Source organism: Leguminivora glycinivorella, chromosome 14 (assembly GCF_023078275.1).
Source record: "Leguminivora glycinivorella isolate SPB_JAAS2020 chromosome 14, LegGlyc_1.1, whole genome shotgun sequence".
In the NCBI taxonomy this organism is placed as follows: Eukaryota; Metazoa; Arthropoda; class Insecta; order Lepidoptera; family Tortricidae; genus Leguminivora; species Leguminivora glycinivorella.
Genome location: NC_062984.1, coordinates 13,668,662 through 13,686,025, shown reverse-complemented (window position 1 = coordinate 13,686,025; position 17,364 = coordinate 13,668,662). Strand labels below are relative to the sequence as shown.

General features: G+C 36.5%; 1 protein-coding gene across 1 annotated transcript in view; it reads left to right on the top strand.

The window, feature by feature from the left end:
- LOC125233175 (growth factor receptor-bound protein 2) overlaps positions 1-13,013 on the top strand; it is a 37,278-nt gene extending 24,265 nt beyond the window's left edge. The window contains exons 5-7 of the mRNA XM_048139064.1: positions 6,899-7,009; positions 9,820-9,892; positions 11,853-13,013. Of these exons, the coding sequence (XP_047995021.1) occupies positions 6,899-7,009; positions 9,820-9,882 (174 nt within the window). The 3' untranslated portion in view covers positions 9,883-9,892; positions 11,853-13,013. The remainder of the gene's footprint in view (positions 1-6,898; positions 7,010-9,819; positions 9,893-11,852) is intronic.
- The last annotated feature ends 4,351 nt before the right edge of the window (positions 13,014-17,364 follow it).

Here is a 17,364-nt window from a genome sequence, read left to right as displayed (position 1 = left end):
ATATTTAATTTATAATGCACTGCACCAATTTGTTTTTTCCTTGTTTACGTTATTTATAATATAAAATTCAATTCGTTATTCAAGTTTTTAGCTTTTATAGACCCGGAATATTTCAATTCTACTAATGCTCATATCGAAACTTTAAGTCGGTCTGGCGGATGGTTGGGTCCATCCGATTGGTCTGGCTGCTTACAAACGGTCTAGTTACAGGTCTCTGCGTATCATATATCAAAATCAGGCTTGAGAAAATGAGGTAAGTTAGAGTCGTTTTTTGCCAACTTTGTCGCGTCTGGTAAAAGTTATATTTATAATAAAATACACATGTACTTACGCAGTGTAAATAAAATTCATAGCTTAAAATTAATCTTGCACCACATATAAACTTTCATTTTTTTATTTCCTTAGAAGTAAAATTTTTGAAAGTCGCTTATTACGTCAAGTATACAATATACACGTAGCTTAATGTAGAAAATTCAAGTTTTTAGCTTTTATAGACCCGGAATATTTCAATTCTACTAATGCTCATATCGAAACTTTAAGTCGGTCTGGCGGATGGTTGGGTCCATCCGATTGGTCTGGCTGCTTACAAACGGTCTAGTTATAGGTCCCTGCGTATCATATATCAAAATCAGGCTTGAGAAAATGAGGTAAGTTAGAGTCGTTTTTTGTCAACTTTGTTGCGTCTGGCAAAAGTTATGGCCGGCGGAAACGGTCTGGCATTGATGATAACCAATTTCTAACAACGTGCTCTAACACATATATAAAAATCAGCCTTGAGAATTTAAGGAAAGTAAGCACTTTTTTTTTCACCTTCATCACTTGATAGCAAAAAATTGGCCGATGGGCCGAACTAGAAAATATGCACACATTAAACGCCGATGTGAACTCTACATTGTCCCAAAGTTTCATCCTTGAGAATTTGAGGAAGGTCTGGCGGGCCTGGGCTCTTGATCTAAACGCGCAGTAATCCGGCAGTTACCAAATTTAGGTAACCCACTCTAAGATTATTATTCTTATAAATTTCATAATATGCACAGCTGTGTAATTTCGCTTTTGATCGATCCATAAGAGTAAAATTCAGATGCCAGATTCTCAAGCGCCTTAATGGCTCAGAAATACATATCTTATTGTTAAAGACAAGGACACTATTTTCACACGAGGAAAATTTACGTACCTAAAACTAAATTGGCCGGGGAGACTGCCAACCTTCAAACGGATACATGATTCGACATTTGGAGACTTACACCATCCCTGGCCTGGACCAGTACTACCTTTACCAATATAGTACAGATATCCTATTTATTTGTACTGGTATGATATGAAGCCAGGGAGAAATAATTTGTAACATCGAGGTAAATAGGAGTCGGCGCCCAACGACGACATTGCTCTACAAACTAGTTCCAGTAAGTCGTTTCAATCAATATCAGTTTGTCCAAAGGCGCGCCGATGTCAGAGTAAATAGTGCGGCGTTGACCCTGATAAAGTAACGAAAATAACCCGGTCAGGACTCATTCCCACAGCGATCGAGAACGCTGATTTAGCGACACTACGAGAATTATCCAAAAAGTGTTCAGGTTTACCTCTTGGTCTACTTATTGTAAAGATCTCTAGTTATCCACAGCAGGGCTAGCACATGATTGTCGTGACAGTACCTACCAGTAGGTAGTCTTTTTCTAATTAGAATATCTTGCGGCGAGATAATCTGGTGCCAATCATGTGATAGCGCTTTTGGAATCCTTAAGAATAGGGGATAATGACGTACCTAATGAAAATCCAAATCTGCTGAAAATTACGGAAAAGGGAACCACCTACCAGAGAATTTAAATTCAGAGTTGGTCTAGACCGTTTGTCTAATAAAAATCAGGAAAGATATTCACCTAAGAATAGAACTTTTATGCTGAGTCGGGACCATTTCGTGGTAACTTATATGTTTAATTTCTTTTATTTGCTGTTTCTGTTTTCTTACTTGTGCATTTTGTAGTTATCACGAATAAATAATTGATTGATTGATAGAACTTAGAAACCATTTAGACAAATTGTGAAAATAATAGTGAATTTTGCATGCTACAATTTGTGGGAGTAGGTATTTTTTAGGTATATACGTAAATGTCATTCCCAGTTTTGGGTCCCTATTAAAACCGGTTTACGGTATATAGGTATTAAACTATTTTGGCAGAGGCGTGACGCTCGGCAAAACAGTAGACAACGGGAATAATGTTCCAGTTTTATGTTATTCTATAATCTCTGGTTGCAAATAGCAGTCCGGCACGAGAACACATGGGCCGTTCATTATTGTTGTTTATTTATTATACGGGGAATGTTTTCGTACTTAGTTCAAAGAAAAAAACAATGTTTTGATGTTAATATGTTGTAGTACAGATAACATACACAAAAACAAGATTTTGAGATGAAGACTAATTCTAATTCGTTTTGGTTATTAACATACTAGATTATTCGTAATGGAACTTGAATCATTCAATAATATCATTAAATAGGTCAAATAAAATGGGGATATGTATACTATTGTATACATAATTAGAATTATTATACATATAATTTAAACAAATGTTAATATCCAGCCAAAATAAATGGATTTTCGCCATTTTGTAAAAAGATGCGGTCGATTACTATGGTGATATTAAGTGGTCACTGGCCTCCTACTAACTATAAAATATGTGAGCTATATAAATGTCGTTTGTATTTAGTGATATACATATGTTAACTGTCATTAAAATAGGTCTACGTTGGAGTCTACGAAACTTGTTCATTAGTACACTAAGGAGCGTTTAGGTCATTTGATCATCAATTTATCAAACATCTTGACAGGCGTTTATGAGTAATGGCATTAGATATGTTTCTCAGTTTAAATTCATTTCGTTTAGTCACTGACTTGCTAGGTTAAAAATATACAGTAACAGGTTAAAATAATCTATTCGATGACTAATGTCAATGTACATTGGATTTGTTATGAAACTTCGTTTAATTAACTGTATAGAAATAGGCTGGTAACCGGTATAGGTAACGAGTCATACCACCGAAGGCATTTGTGAGTTCTGTGACCGACGGGCTACATTCAGGAAGACCCATAAATCGAAACAAAGATCAAAGCAGGCTTTGTCTACAATGGAGGGATAACTTGAAGTCTCCTCTGGTGGGCTAGCATAGCTTGCGTCGTCGCGCGCGAGTCCATATATCTAGCGCGACTTGAAGTATGAACTCACGCGTGAAAGCGCAAGTTGTGCTAAACCGCCTGGAGGGGGTATAGGCTCGTTGCAAATCAAGTGTCAAAAAGTGTGCGGTGTCAACACGGTCGCGATATAGGTTATAGCGACTTAAAAAAAGGACGACACCGACTAGTGACGAATGAAAATTCAGAGGAGAAAGCAGAATGGGACGAATTTCAAAATTTTACAGTACCTATGACAATAAATCTTCTTTGCATCCTGTTACCCTCTGCTGGGGTGTACAGCTCGAATCATATTTCTCCATTTACTCCGGACTTGGGCAGTTTGGGTAACAATGATTGGTAATATTGGTATTATCCGAGTCGTTACCGCTTCTGACTCGCTGTTTCTGTATGTATCAATACAATACAATACAGTCGGTTCATATTTACTTGTCCTATCATGTAAACAAACGAAACGTCAAATATGATCGATGATTAATATCGATCGTTCCTAACGGTAAGTTGTCATCCCAACATTACGACTCATAGAAAATCTAGACTTCGTAATGTCAGGAGTTTTTGATGTCATCCGTTCGTAATTACAACTATTGATGAAAATCGTTTTAAAAATGATATTTTTCAGTGGTTTTTCGATTGATTTCAATACTTTGTGAGTTTATTTAAGTGTATAATAACATTTTTAGTGATGGTTAATGTGCAATTCCAGAAAAAAGTGAGATAATGTTTTCCAGCAGTGTTTGTTTACATGATTGGACAAGTAAGGTTGAACTGAGTGTACCTATGTATAGTCATTGTATCAATATTGTGTGGATGAATCAATATTTGATGAGTGTTTCGAAGAAAGTATTCAAATTATCCTATTATAGATAAATAAGAACATGTTATGTTACAATTTACCTCCAAGGCGAACGAGAGCTGCCGATATTCAAGACATAACGTCACATAACACCTGCTGAACTTGATTCATGAGCGAAAATTAATTGGAATGTCGATTCTTTGGATACACGAGAATGTTTAACGAATTTAAATAAAAATGTAGGCCGTTTTACATTAATAATTCATGAGAGTACCTGAGAAAGTGTTTTGGCTAATTTACTATGATACTGTTAAGCTTATTACTACATAGTGAGTTGAAAAATACTTAAGAGGTTCGACCACGAAGAAGCGTTAGCGAATACAGTTTTTATCATTAGCAATGGTCATATCAAATTGCTTATAAAGGCGCAAGACATTTTGACTCGGCAAAGAAGAGATGTCCCATTTTCATTCCATTTGGTTGATTATATTCTCAAATTTTGCATTTATATTATTTTATAGACACTCCTCACTGCCGTCAGGATTCTATTTTAGAATCCCTCACTACGCTGAGGATTCAATTTGCGCCCGCGCTGTAAATATGTAATTTTGCTCCATTGTAACACAATTTACCTACTATAAAATCGCACTAGTATAAGGCACTGGTCCCACCGCGAGCTAGTAAGCTATGAGCTATCGGCTATAAAAACGAACAAAAGATGATCACTCCGGTGTAAATAAAAGAGACACGGCGATGTTTATAGTTACTCGCCCAGCGGTGAGCTATCAATATCGCCGTGTCTCTTTTATTTGCACGGGAGTGCTTATCTTTTGTTCGTTTTTATAGCCGATAGCTCATAGCTTACTAGCTCGCGGTGGGACCAGTGCCTAAAGCCCAAACGGGCCTTACGTATTTTTATGACTTTAGCCATAAATTAAATATAACAAGATCATACCATCCCATACATTAAAATGCGACCGCCTAAGACCGCGCTTACACTCCACCACACATAGATGGCGCCACAAAAAAATGTCTTGTAGCTTTCATTTATACTTGTAGATGGCGTTAAGTGTCACTTTTGACATAGATTTACGGCTCGGAATTGACACTTAATGCCAATCTACAAATAATCGGTGGCAACAAGGCATTTTTTGTGGCGCCATCTATGTGTGGTGGAGTGTAAGCGCGTTCGTAGGCGGTCGCATTTTAATGTATGGGATGGTATGATCTTGTTATATTTAATTTATGCTTTAGCTTAAAAGTTTGCTGACCCCTGGTCTAACCTTCCAGGACCATTGGCTTAGCAAGCGCAGGGTTACCACACTAGGCCAGACCGGTCTTCAGCGAAATTACTTACAAGCAATTCAATATTAACATGTAAACATTTTGTAGAATCACCTCTTACGGCGCTATTGCCACACGAGTAGTCCTTTATTGGTTTAAACCACTTGACATAATTTAATAATTCAGTTAACTCCAATCTTGTACCCCGTACGCGTGTGCACGACGCGTGTATAATTGCTATTTTATACCGTGCCATTATCTAGGTTAATTACATTCACATTTTAACTCGAAAACCATTTAATTATATTCCTACTTTAAGTAAGGAAAGTTTTTAGGTACGGTTTTTTTAAAGTTCGTTAACGAAACGAATGTTAACAGGCAACACAAATTGTTTTTATAAATTTGCTGAATAAATTAGTTGTCTATGCTGGAATAATTTGTATAAATTTTCGTTTAGTACTAGACTATATAAGAGCAAAAGATGCCACTAAAACACAAATACAATTAAATTTTTATATATTAATAATACCATTTTTCCTCAATCTTTGTGACAAACCGATAGGTACAATGTCTTAGATGTCGAGCAACTCGGAAATGGTTACTTGCACAGAACTTGTCGAGGACTGATGAATTTGAATCCCAGCGCTAAAAGGGCTGAGGCTAGGCAGGGCACAGGTACCGCTGGAGCAATTGGCTTTGAGGCAGATTTGCGTGACGTCCAAGCCGCTCGCTGGCAGTCTGGCAGTAGATTGGAAATCGCTCACGGTAGATACAACTGGCGTTAAGATGCTACAGGAGCGAAAATGCTAAAATGGAAAAAAGCCCCCCTATTGATTTGGGAATTTTAGTCAAATATACTAGTTTTTTTTTATCATGCAGAAACGTCTGCGAGCTATATTACATATTTTTAAATTAAAGGAAAAATGGAAAAATTCACACCTCCGGCAGGACTCGAACCTGCGACTTCTGGCCTTGCCGGGGCCATTTCGCTTCCAAATAAATAATTTAGAAATAAATATACTAGTGTTATAAACTAGATTTATCGAAAAAAAATTGTCCATTCAGAACAACTCAGTTAAAATATATTGCGAGAAAATCTTTAAAATCGAGGTTCCGCTCTCGACTGTTTCCTCCTTCAAAACTTAATCAATGGTAACGAAATTTGTGAATCTGAATAACAATGAAATAATCTGTGTCGGACCGTTTAGTTTTTTTTGGCAAATTGTTACCAATTCTGAATACCACACCTTTATTTGCGCCATAAATAAATTTGCCGTTTTTGGAATTTTTGATGGGCTCTATCGTCTTTAAAAATTAAGTATCAAAAAAAATCAAAACGGTCCGACACAGATAAAAATAATAATAATCTATGTTGAAAAAATCTTTGCTCTATCTTCAAAAACCAGGGAGGAAATAGTCGAGAGCGTTTGTATGGAGAATTGACCCCTCCTGTATCGCATAGTCGCGTGATAAACGATATAACTTAGGCCGTCTTTTCGCTCTATTTGTAAGTGCTGGAGGGACGCACCGATGTGATGAAGTTTACCGATCTGGTGTGCTACGCCCGCAGGTGGCTTTTTGGATCCCTGTGTAGTAGTAGAATGTAACTAATAGTCGATTTGATGTTCTAGACGTTGGTGCAAGCGCTATACGACTTCACGCCGCAGGAGGCCGGCGAGCTCGAGTTCCGGCGCGGTGACGTCATCACCGTCACGGACCGCTCCGACCAGCACTGGTGGCAGGTATGATTACACTTTCAGAAAATTACCCTTTGGCTAACCAATTAGTCATTAGATATGATGCCAAAAATATATTTTTCTCGTGCCTATATAGCACAAATCATTAGGGATGACCTTAATTGGATACGACAATTACGATATTTTTTTTTATCGATTAGTTTGCATCTAATTTTTTTTATTTACATAGATTTGAACAATTAAAAAATTACTGACACCAAAACAAAGTCGATTTTAAGAAATAGTGTTTTGTAATTAACGAGTATTGATTAATAATAACGGGTTAAAGTGTGGCGTAGGCGAGAGGCTGGCAACCTGTCACTGCAATGTCACACTTTCGTTTTCTATCGACCCCTTATTTGCCAAGAGTGGCACTGAAACTTGAGTAGTTTCATGTGCTCTGCCTACCCCTTCTTGGGATACAGGCGTGATTGTATGTATGTTATGTTGAGTATTGATTATGACACGATATATCCTTATGGTATTTTCGATTGCTCACTCTGTCCACCCGACAAAACCCGGTACTCTACGTCACATACTACCTCGACCACATACTCCATCAGAGGGCATGGAAAGTAGGCAGATATATAGTGTTCGCTAGTAACCCAAATGATGAGTAATACCGTCTACTCCCTTAGTCGTAGATTTTGAATTTGGTAAAGTATTATTATGTACGAATTTGGACTGCTGAGTCTAAAAGATACCTTCCTTACTGTAGTACCTAGTAATGTTTATTCTTACCCAAGTAACAATTTCTGGTCCTATAGTGGTCGAGAGCACCAAATTAAATCACATTAAATGGTCCTATAAATAGTCTATATTGGTACTGTAGAGCCGATTTGGCGCAATTATGCAGCCATTTAGTGATATAATAGGGCTATAGCAGTATCATCCTTGACGTTTTAGGTCTATAATGGTGATGTGATGATGACTATTGTGCTAATTTGTTGACATAGAGGACACAGTAACGCTATTATAGTATCAATTTATGCTATAGTAGCATTTGAGATTCCGTTATACAGGTTTTTTGTTCTGTAATAGCAGTTGCCGTCCCTTTTAATGCGAATGAATGAAATTTCTAAAATAATTTAATCTGTGTAATATTTAACAAAAACTGTTCTAAACGAGGAACTTTATGAAAAGTGGCGTGTGAACTTGTGAAGTTTAGTGTCAATCAAAATAATTTGGATTTCGTATAATTCCATCATTACTGCAAAAAGGTATGCGATGGAAATTTTACCGTTAAAAGAATATTAGTTTAATGGAGTATTTTAAGTGCGCCCTCGATTTATACCTGTTTTGAATAAAATAAATAAATATAATTTAATACAATAAAATTATTGGCACCATAGTTTCTACTATGGATCCAAGAAGTAAAACATACGCTTTTATAGTTCGACTATGTCACTTATCATACGCATTCACTGCCATAAGCCCGCCATTGTGGATTCAATTAGGGTTGCATGAGACTTTAACTATTATCTAGTTTAACTTATAAGTTCTTTATATAGAAAACAATACTTGTTTTCAATGTTTTACTATAGAAAGATCTTCTAAACAGTTTTTTTTTATAAAACATATAATATAACGCTATTGTGTTTTAAAAGAGATACCAAAACCATTATTCCACAGTTCTGTGATATAAAAGAGTCATTGTGACGTATACGGCGATTAGATATAAAAGGCATTAGAAAACGACTATTAACGCTTTTCAAAGCTATATAAACGTATCCTGAAAACTTCATTATACAGCAAAATAGCTCTATAATGATATTCATATCACTACTACAGTGTTAAATACTGTAGCAGTGTTTTCCAAAGCCACTATATCCCAAAATAGTGGTATAGTTAGGTTTTAATTTCTGTTAAAATACGACTATTAAAAATACTATAAGCGGCTTGTTGGGAACCTTAATAGCGCAAATTGATAGCATAACAGTGATTCCTTACACTATTATACAATAATATTGTTCTTTAGTAGGTTATTTGATCCTGTTATAGACCAGGCCTATAGCGGCTCTATAAAATGGTGATATAAACGTTTACATCACTTCCTAATAACACCTTTTAGCTGTATAACACAACAACTATAGCGGCTTGTCGGGAACCTTAATAGCGCAAATTGATTGCATAACAGTGATTTCTAACACCATTATATAATAATATTGTTCTATAGTAGTCATATTTGATCCTGTTATACACCAGGCCTATAGCGGCTCTATAAAATGGTGATATAAACGTTTACATCACTTCCTAATAACACCTTTTAGCTGTATAACGCAACAACTATAGCGGCTTGTCGGGAACCTTAATAGCGCAAATTGATTGCATAACAGTGATTTCTAACACCATTATATAATAATATTGTTCTATAGTAGTCATATTTGATCCTGTTATAGACCAGACCTATAGCGGCTCTATAAAATGGTGATATAAACGTTAACATCACTTCCTAATAACACCTTTTAGCTGTATAACGCAACAACTATAGCGGCTTGTCGGGAACCTTAATAGCACAAATTGATTGCATAGCAGTGATTCCTAACACTATTATACAATAATATAGATCTATAGTAGTCATATTTGATCCTGTTATAGACCAGGCCTATAGCGGCTCTATAAAATGGTGATATAAACGTTTACATCACTTCCTAATAACACCTTTTAGCGGTATAAGCTTATAGAGCTAAAAGGTGTTACTGGAGGCTTTTATACGACAGGCGGTCACGCCGAAAACCTTTATACGACATCTATAGTAGCTTTTGGCGTCGAAAACCAAAATTATAGCACTAAAATGTTACTTGGGTATGTTCCAGGGAGAGATCGCGCATCGTCGCGGCCTGTTCCCCGCGTCTTACGTGACCGCCTACCACTCATAGTGCACCCTCGGTAATACACACCACCGGTAACACACCTACCGCGCGTTCGCTTACCGTTACTTGTCATTATGCCATCTTATCTTGGTCGACTACTAACTATTACGTCCTTACTTGCTATGCTACTGTACAATCTTACAAGACTCTCGTAAAAATATGGCCATCAACGTTAACTCTGAAAAGTGAAAGAAATAGTCTGTTTGAAAACTTGTTGAGCAGAACACAGAGATTTTATAACGAAGTCGGTACCCGACCGCTTATATTATTAAAGACTTATTGAAATAAAATCGAAATTAAAACAGCTCAAATATTACGTATGCCACTTTCATATATTCTCGCATTAACAGAAGCTCCTTGTGTGACGTTTTTTAAATAAACACGCTGAGGGATTTGACACCAGCCCCTAAAATCTAATTATGGCGGCGGTCTCAGTAACAGGCGTGCCATCGGACTGCAATTTCCACTACTTTGAGTCGAATTGCGACACCATCAGTCCGGGTTTTACGAACTGGCAAAGGATTTAACGGTAACCGAACGCACTTCTGCGGGTCTCGTCGAGGTATGCATGAGGGTCTACCGCGAACGCCAATATAAATATTCTGAGTTCTCTACTCAAATTATGCTGTATCTAATAAGAGAGTGACAGGCAAAAATGTCTGCAATTTGCGAACCTTTTTGTTCGCGGTAGGCCCTCTGAAAAACCCGCGCGCGGATCGCATCAACTCTATAGTCTGTTACGTAACTTCCCAGACTAGTTAACACTTTCGAAACCGGGCTCTACGCGGCGCTACGACATTTTCGCTACATACGGGGAAACCCATGTAATCGGCTACGCCTCTACGAGCGGTGTGCCCGACAGTCGGGTTCTTGGTAGCGAAAGTGTTAACGTATCATGTGGGCATATAAAATATGACCATAATATTATGTCCATGTATATTCACACAATATAAACCAGACAATCCGTCTAACAAACATCAAAATGCGACCTAGACGGATTGTTCTTACACCAATTCACAATCAAAATATGTCGCCTAGCTATTGTAAAATGTAACTAATACGGGCAAAGTCTTGACAAGATCTAGTTCAACATTGTAATGTAATGTAATCGGATTACATAAGCATTGTTCGGCTCTGTAGTCAAAAATGTTAGATAAGTTTGACAAATAAGTAGAAGGATCCATCAGTCAAGATCGCTTTTGACAAAATCTACCGATTCTGTCGATTGACCAGATTCTGTCTGGTGTGTTATTTTACAAACCAATATGGCCTCTACAATGAGCCTATAAATGTATAATTTGAACTGAAAACCTAAAAGATCACCCTTGTATAATAGTAATGCTAAAGCAGTCTTGAATTTAAGGACAAATAAGTATTATATTGCCAATCTTGGTCACCAATACGGTAGCAACTGTCCTTAATTCAGTACTGCTTACTAAAGTTTGATTCTTAACAGCTAACACAAATGCAATGAATGAGTGAATGGAAAAATGTATGTACCCCAATAAGATAGCTATAAAATAGTGGCTCTGATTGTATGTTTGCAGCGGGCATAAGTATTGCATGCATGTGTAAGCGAATTTAGTATTAATAAAGCGTTTGAACTATCAACACTTCTTCACCATTACTCGAACCTGACTCCGATCCCCACATGGTCGAATCTTGGCAGGGTCGCCATATGGGGAACGGAGTCAGGTTCGAGTAATGGTGAAGACGCGTTATGTTGATAGTTTAAACGCTTTATTAATAGTAAATTAGCTTACACATGCATACAATACTTATGCCCACTACATGTTCATACAGTGAAATTATTCATTCAGTCAGTTCGTACCAGCTTTCGTGAATCAATCTTAAAAACTAGTTAATGACTAATTCAAAGCCATTTTTGCAGGCTTTATTATAATGTAGTAAAAACCTGGCAAAGACCACTACATATTTGGTTTTATCATTAAGTAATGTACTTTGTTTGGTTACAGCAAATGTGTAATCCGGAATAGATTCGGCGAGTCGTGGTCTCCGCCAGGTCAGATTCAAATATACAACTTTATTGTAAGGGATCGCAAACCCCACTTTTCATTACTTTCCTTCGAACTTGACTCACAAACTACAAAAAATACTACCATTTGCACTTTACATCACTTCTTTGAATTTCGACTTGTAATTCAACTCTCTGATAATACCTACACAAACAAATATTATGTCCCGGATATTATGGGACGGCTATAAGGTTATAATAACCCAATCACAGGAAAGAAGTGATATTTATTGTGCAACCTTGCCATATGCAAAAGTGAATATTGGATATGTAAGGATAGATTATTACTGGGAGATAGATTCTCAGTGCAAGTGAAGTCATCATAGCTCGTAATGTTCTAACCCTTTATAAGGCATTAATGTCAGAAAATATATAAAATGTAACCTTGTCATTGAGACAGAGTTCAAAATCAGGTGGGAAATATATTCCCTTTGCCTTATAAAGGCTTAATGTTCTATACTAATAGTGCTAACACATAACCGCACCGCGACCTTGAAACTATTGACTTGCTTTTCACGTAAGTTAGAGCGCGAAAAAAATTACTCTGTCTCGCTCTTACGTGCAAGATGGTATGTGGAGAACCTTAGTGCGGTGCGGTCGTGTGTTAGCACTTTAACGATAAGGCAAGGAGTAAGTGTCGAGGTCCGTAGCGTTTGGTTTGTGTAATGTTCAACATGGTGCTTCAAGTCCAACAGTCGGTCAATAAGTGGTTTTATATACGCATAATTAATCGTATTAATTGTTAACGTAAAGCCGTATGTCCATAGAACTCTGTGGAGTTCGCAACTGCCTTGTGTTTTGCAATACTATTTTGTAGTACGAATTGTCATCGGGAGTACAAAACTTCGTTTCGTGTCGTGTTTTTTATCTGTGTAGTGTTCTGTGTGTCGAATTTATTGATTACTTTCCATATCTTAATTATTGTGACAACTCGAAGGATGAATACCTGTTTTTTGTCCTCAAATACGTGCCAGAATGTTATTTGTAGTGTTTTAAATGCCTGTGTTTAGTGTAAAGGTAATAGGGATCAACTCGGTAAATACTGAATTCCCCCACAATATGATTATGATGATTTGGTTTTAAATAACGTTTATGACCATTATTTAGGCACTGGTCCCACCACGAGCTAGTAAGCTATGAGCTATCGGCTATAAAAACGAACAAAAGATAGTCGCTCCCGTGCAAATAAAAGAGACACGGCGATGTTTATAGTTACTCGCCCAGCGGTGAGCTATCAAAATCGCCGTGTCTCTTTTATTCGCACGGGAGTGCTTATCTTTTGTTCGTTTTTATAGCCGATAGCTCATAGCTTACTAGCTCGCGGTGGGACCAGTGCCTTATCCCTTCTTTTAGTATATTGCTCATTTTAAATATTTACCATTTACATGTTAAGGAATAGAGTTTAAGTTCTTTTTACATGTTTTGATTTTATGTTTATCACGCCTATACAAAAATATATAATCTGGTACCATAGTCAAGTAGGGTATAAAATTGTAGCGTCCTCAACAGCTTAGCTCTCCTTAGGTATAGGGATCAGACGGTTTGTGTTATGTTACGCACAAACGGTGACGCCCGTATATTTTGTATTATCCACGAATTAGTTTTACGAATCGACAATGTTTTTGATAGACGGATGTACAGCGAGGATTTTATATCAATATACAAATTGTGTAACACTACGCTTTTTATCGCTTTTGATGTGTTTATTTTAAAATTTTGTTACCCATCTTAGTCGTAATAGGGATGTGAACGAAAATTAATATCTAAATAATTCGAATTAATAATAATAAATGATATTAAAATTTAAATAATATAGTGAAATATGACTCTGCTACTGCAGTAATAAGAATCGTTTAGTTTCCAGGGAGAATAGTGTGGCACTGGGGGTGTCATTGTACTTACTTAGCGTTTAACTTTGAAATTAATAAAATTTTGAGTGCTCGTTGATCCAATGTAGATATTTATTTTTGTTGAGATATACCCAAAATAACTATATTTATGGACGCATACCTGGTAGAACTTTATAATATAGCGTTTGAGCTCCATGCAGAGGGCGGAATTGCTCATGGCAAAAATAAAACATCAATAGAGTTGGATCGTTATTTTTTATCGACTGTCGATAAAACTGAAATTATGAGTATACTGTTGAGTGGTTTTCGTCGTAAGACAAGGATACTTTTTTATCCATATGTTGTCTGTGTTTCGTTTTGGATTAACAATACAACACAATACAACTTTAACCATTTTTTTCAAACGTGAATTAGTTGAAGGGCTAGTGACAGAAATGATAATCAAAGTCAAAGGTCATACAATTTACTTTTAATCTAATCAAAGAGGTCAAAATCAAATGGTCGAATAGCTAATCAGAGGTCATGTTAAAGTCAGAAATATAAAAGGTGACTGAATTTATCGATAGCTGAAAATGTCGATAAAATTTAACGTTCGAACTCTATTGACGTTTGATTTTTGCCATGAGCAATTCCGCCCTCTGGCTCCATGAGTCAATCGCTGCCTTTTTGATTTCCCCCTCATGTTGGTTGGCGGAATGCCACGCTGGTGTGAGTAGTTTATAACGCCAATTGATTAAAAAACAGCAAAGAAACACGTCATTTCAGGTGTTGCGTGAAAGACGGGTCCGCGCCATCATTTCCCCGCTGCAGGTCAAACATATCGGCGCGACAGTATCTCGCCTACGAAATAGACTACACGTCCTACTCTAATTAATACACTTAGAAAAAGCCGGGTATCCTGCGTTGGTGATCTCGTAATTGTGCTTTTCCATAGCTAAAGGGTCCTTATGCTCATTGTGTGAAGACCTTTTAGGTACCTACGCTACGGAAAACCATATTATTTCCCCTCGCTGCTTACCAGCACAAGCGTGGCATTCCCTAGAAAAGTTCCCCTTGAGCATTGAGCAGAGCATTTAACTGTGCGGCGTCCGCCGAGACGCGTTTGTGACGCTGACGCTTCCCGCTGTAGTAGTAAGTGCATGACGGAAAATTAAGAAATCAGAAGTGCTATAATCTATGATAATCAAATATTTAATTAATTAAGTTATAATTCTCCAATATTGTGGAAGATGTATAATATTTTTACTAATAAATTTAATATTGTAAAGTTGTGTTTTTCTTTTATTTATAGGACGAGGTAAATTTGCAGAAGCTGGCGCTCGTAAAATAAATTTTGTTGTTACGAGTATTTATATCACTCGATTATTGTTATATGTGGATACTTCAATTCGCTGATCTAATGAATTTGCGCGCCAACTTTTCTAAAATTACCTGACATCTCAAATGGTAGTTAAAGCTGACGAAATATAAGTAGTAAGTATTAGATATTCGAGAGATCGTGTCAATTTGTTCCCGTAGCAAACGAAACACATGTAACAGAACTGTCAAAGTATTAGTAGAAGAAAAGTAATAGGCGTTTCATTGTCGTATCTAGTTGTTGTCGTATCTGGTTGTAAATAGAAAAAAAACAAATTTTTCTTTTTTTCAGAATTGTGAAAAAAAACCGAGCACCATGGTTTTTTTTTCAGATGAACAAATAATACTACAATAACGGTTTTTCGTGAGTAGTAACGTGTTTCAATAACAATAACGTACATTTTAATTCAATTAACATTCAGTATACAAACGTTTATTGGGGAATCCCCGATGCTGCGTGACGTAGCGTGAAGAGGAGGTGGTGTTACCAACAGTAGGGTAGACCGGGGACAATAGAAACACGTTACGGTTGAAACAAGTCAAATTTCTCGAAAACTACAACACCTACGTGGAATACGCAATACTCACGATACGAGGTCGACCATTTTGCAAGTTTGAACCAATAACGATCGGGCACGCGAGTGACACGTCACTCGTTAAGTGTCAGGGAGCCGAAGAAAATTTTTGACCAAAAAAGTAATTATTGGTGTTCTCGTATATTTTTGTATAATTTTGTGTACCCGTGTAGTATGAAAATTTTAATTCGCTGAGTGATATGAGTGTGGATTCTATAATATTTTAAGTGCCATGAAACAGTGATGGAGTGTCATTAATTGGTAAATAATTGACTTTGAAATCAAACATGTGTTGTGGGGACAATAGAAACAACGTCCTTGTGGACGATTGAAACGTTTCAAACGTCCCTGTGTTTTAACCGTCCCCACAAGTAACCAACTATCAATGAAATGGGGTTCTGTTTTTTGTAAGTATAACAGCGTGTAAATTCCACGAATGAAAGCAGCAATATCTACGTTTAACTCTGGCCTGAAAACAGAAGCACGTGACCAACAGTGATAACTATTACCAACTACAGATCTCGTAAATGTTTCTTTTATAAGACCAGAAATTAAAGTTAATTGATTAAATTCGTTTAATAGTGAACTAATGTTCACTTAATAGTCTAAAAAACCGTATAAAAGTATTAACTACTTTGCAAATTTTGAGATTTCGTACTTTAGAAAAAAAACATACTCCAAAAAAAATTTTTTTTCACTGTTTTTTTTCAAGCCGGAAAAAAAACCGTTTTTTGCAACCCTACACCCTAGTCGTATCACAACTCAACAGATTGTCATATTCATCTAGGCCGGCTGATATGCTGGTATGTTAATTGCTAACATGTTGTTAAGTTTAAGGATAGTAAGAATAGAAAAAATATGATTCAACAATTTAATAAATTATTATACCTAAATAACATCACATAGCAAACGGCATTCTTATAAAATATACAGGTAAACATAAAACAATATTGATTTATGAAAAGTAAGAGATTGTAATAAGTTTAAGATTTTATTTTATGAAAAACTTTCGACAATATGACTAATAGGTACTGCAAAAGTGCATGGAGACTTTATGAATGCATTCATTGAATTAATTCGCCGTTCACTTTTGCGGCTGATAGTACACAACGTCAGCGACTTGAGCCGTTATAAGTACATTATTTCATTTTATGACTGAGATACAATTACGACACAATTGTGACGACATTTTTACTTCCAATTGTCCAGTAGCGAATGTAGGTACAGTCAACCAATTTGAATCCTAGGCCACTGTAGAACCTTTGCACAGTAAAGGTCAATGTGACTTCTTATGGCAAATAGAACATGGTTTAAATGAGACAGGGTTCTAGAGTGGCCTAGGATTCAAATTGGTTGACCGTACTTAATTGGAATAATAAATGAGTAATGTAGAAGGGACAATCGGGGACTGAGTCTTTTCCACAGATGTAATTTGATATATTTACGAATGAAAGCACATTACTGCCCTAGTGGAATTATGAAACATGAATATTGTTTACATACATTGTGGGAAAACCGTTTCTATTGCAAATGACGGGCAAGAGTGAGTCCCTATCGTAATACTTTCTACATAACTATAACTAATAAAACTTTGGTATGAAATTAGTGAATTGATAATTTGCTAGGGTACACTTACTAACGTCAGGTGACAAACAACTTACCACAAACTTAA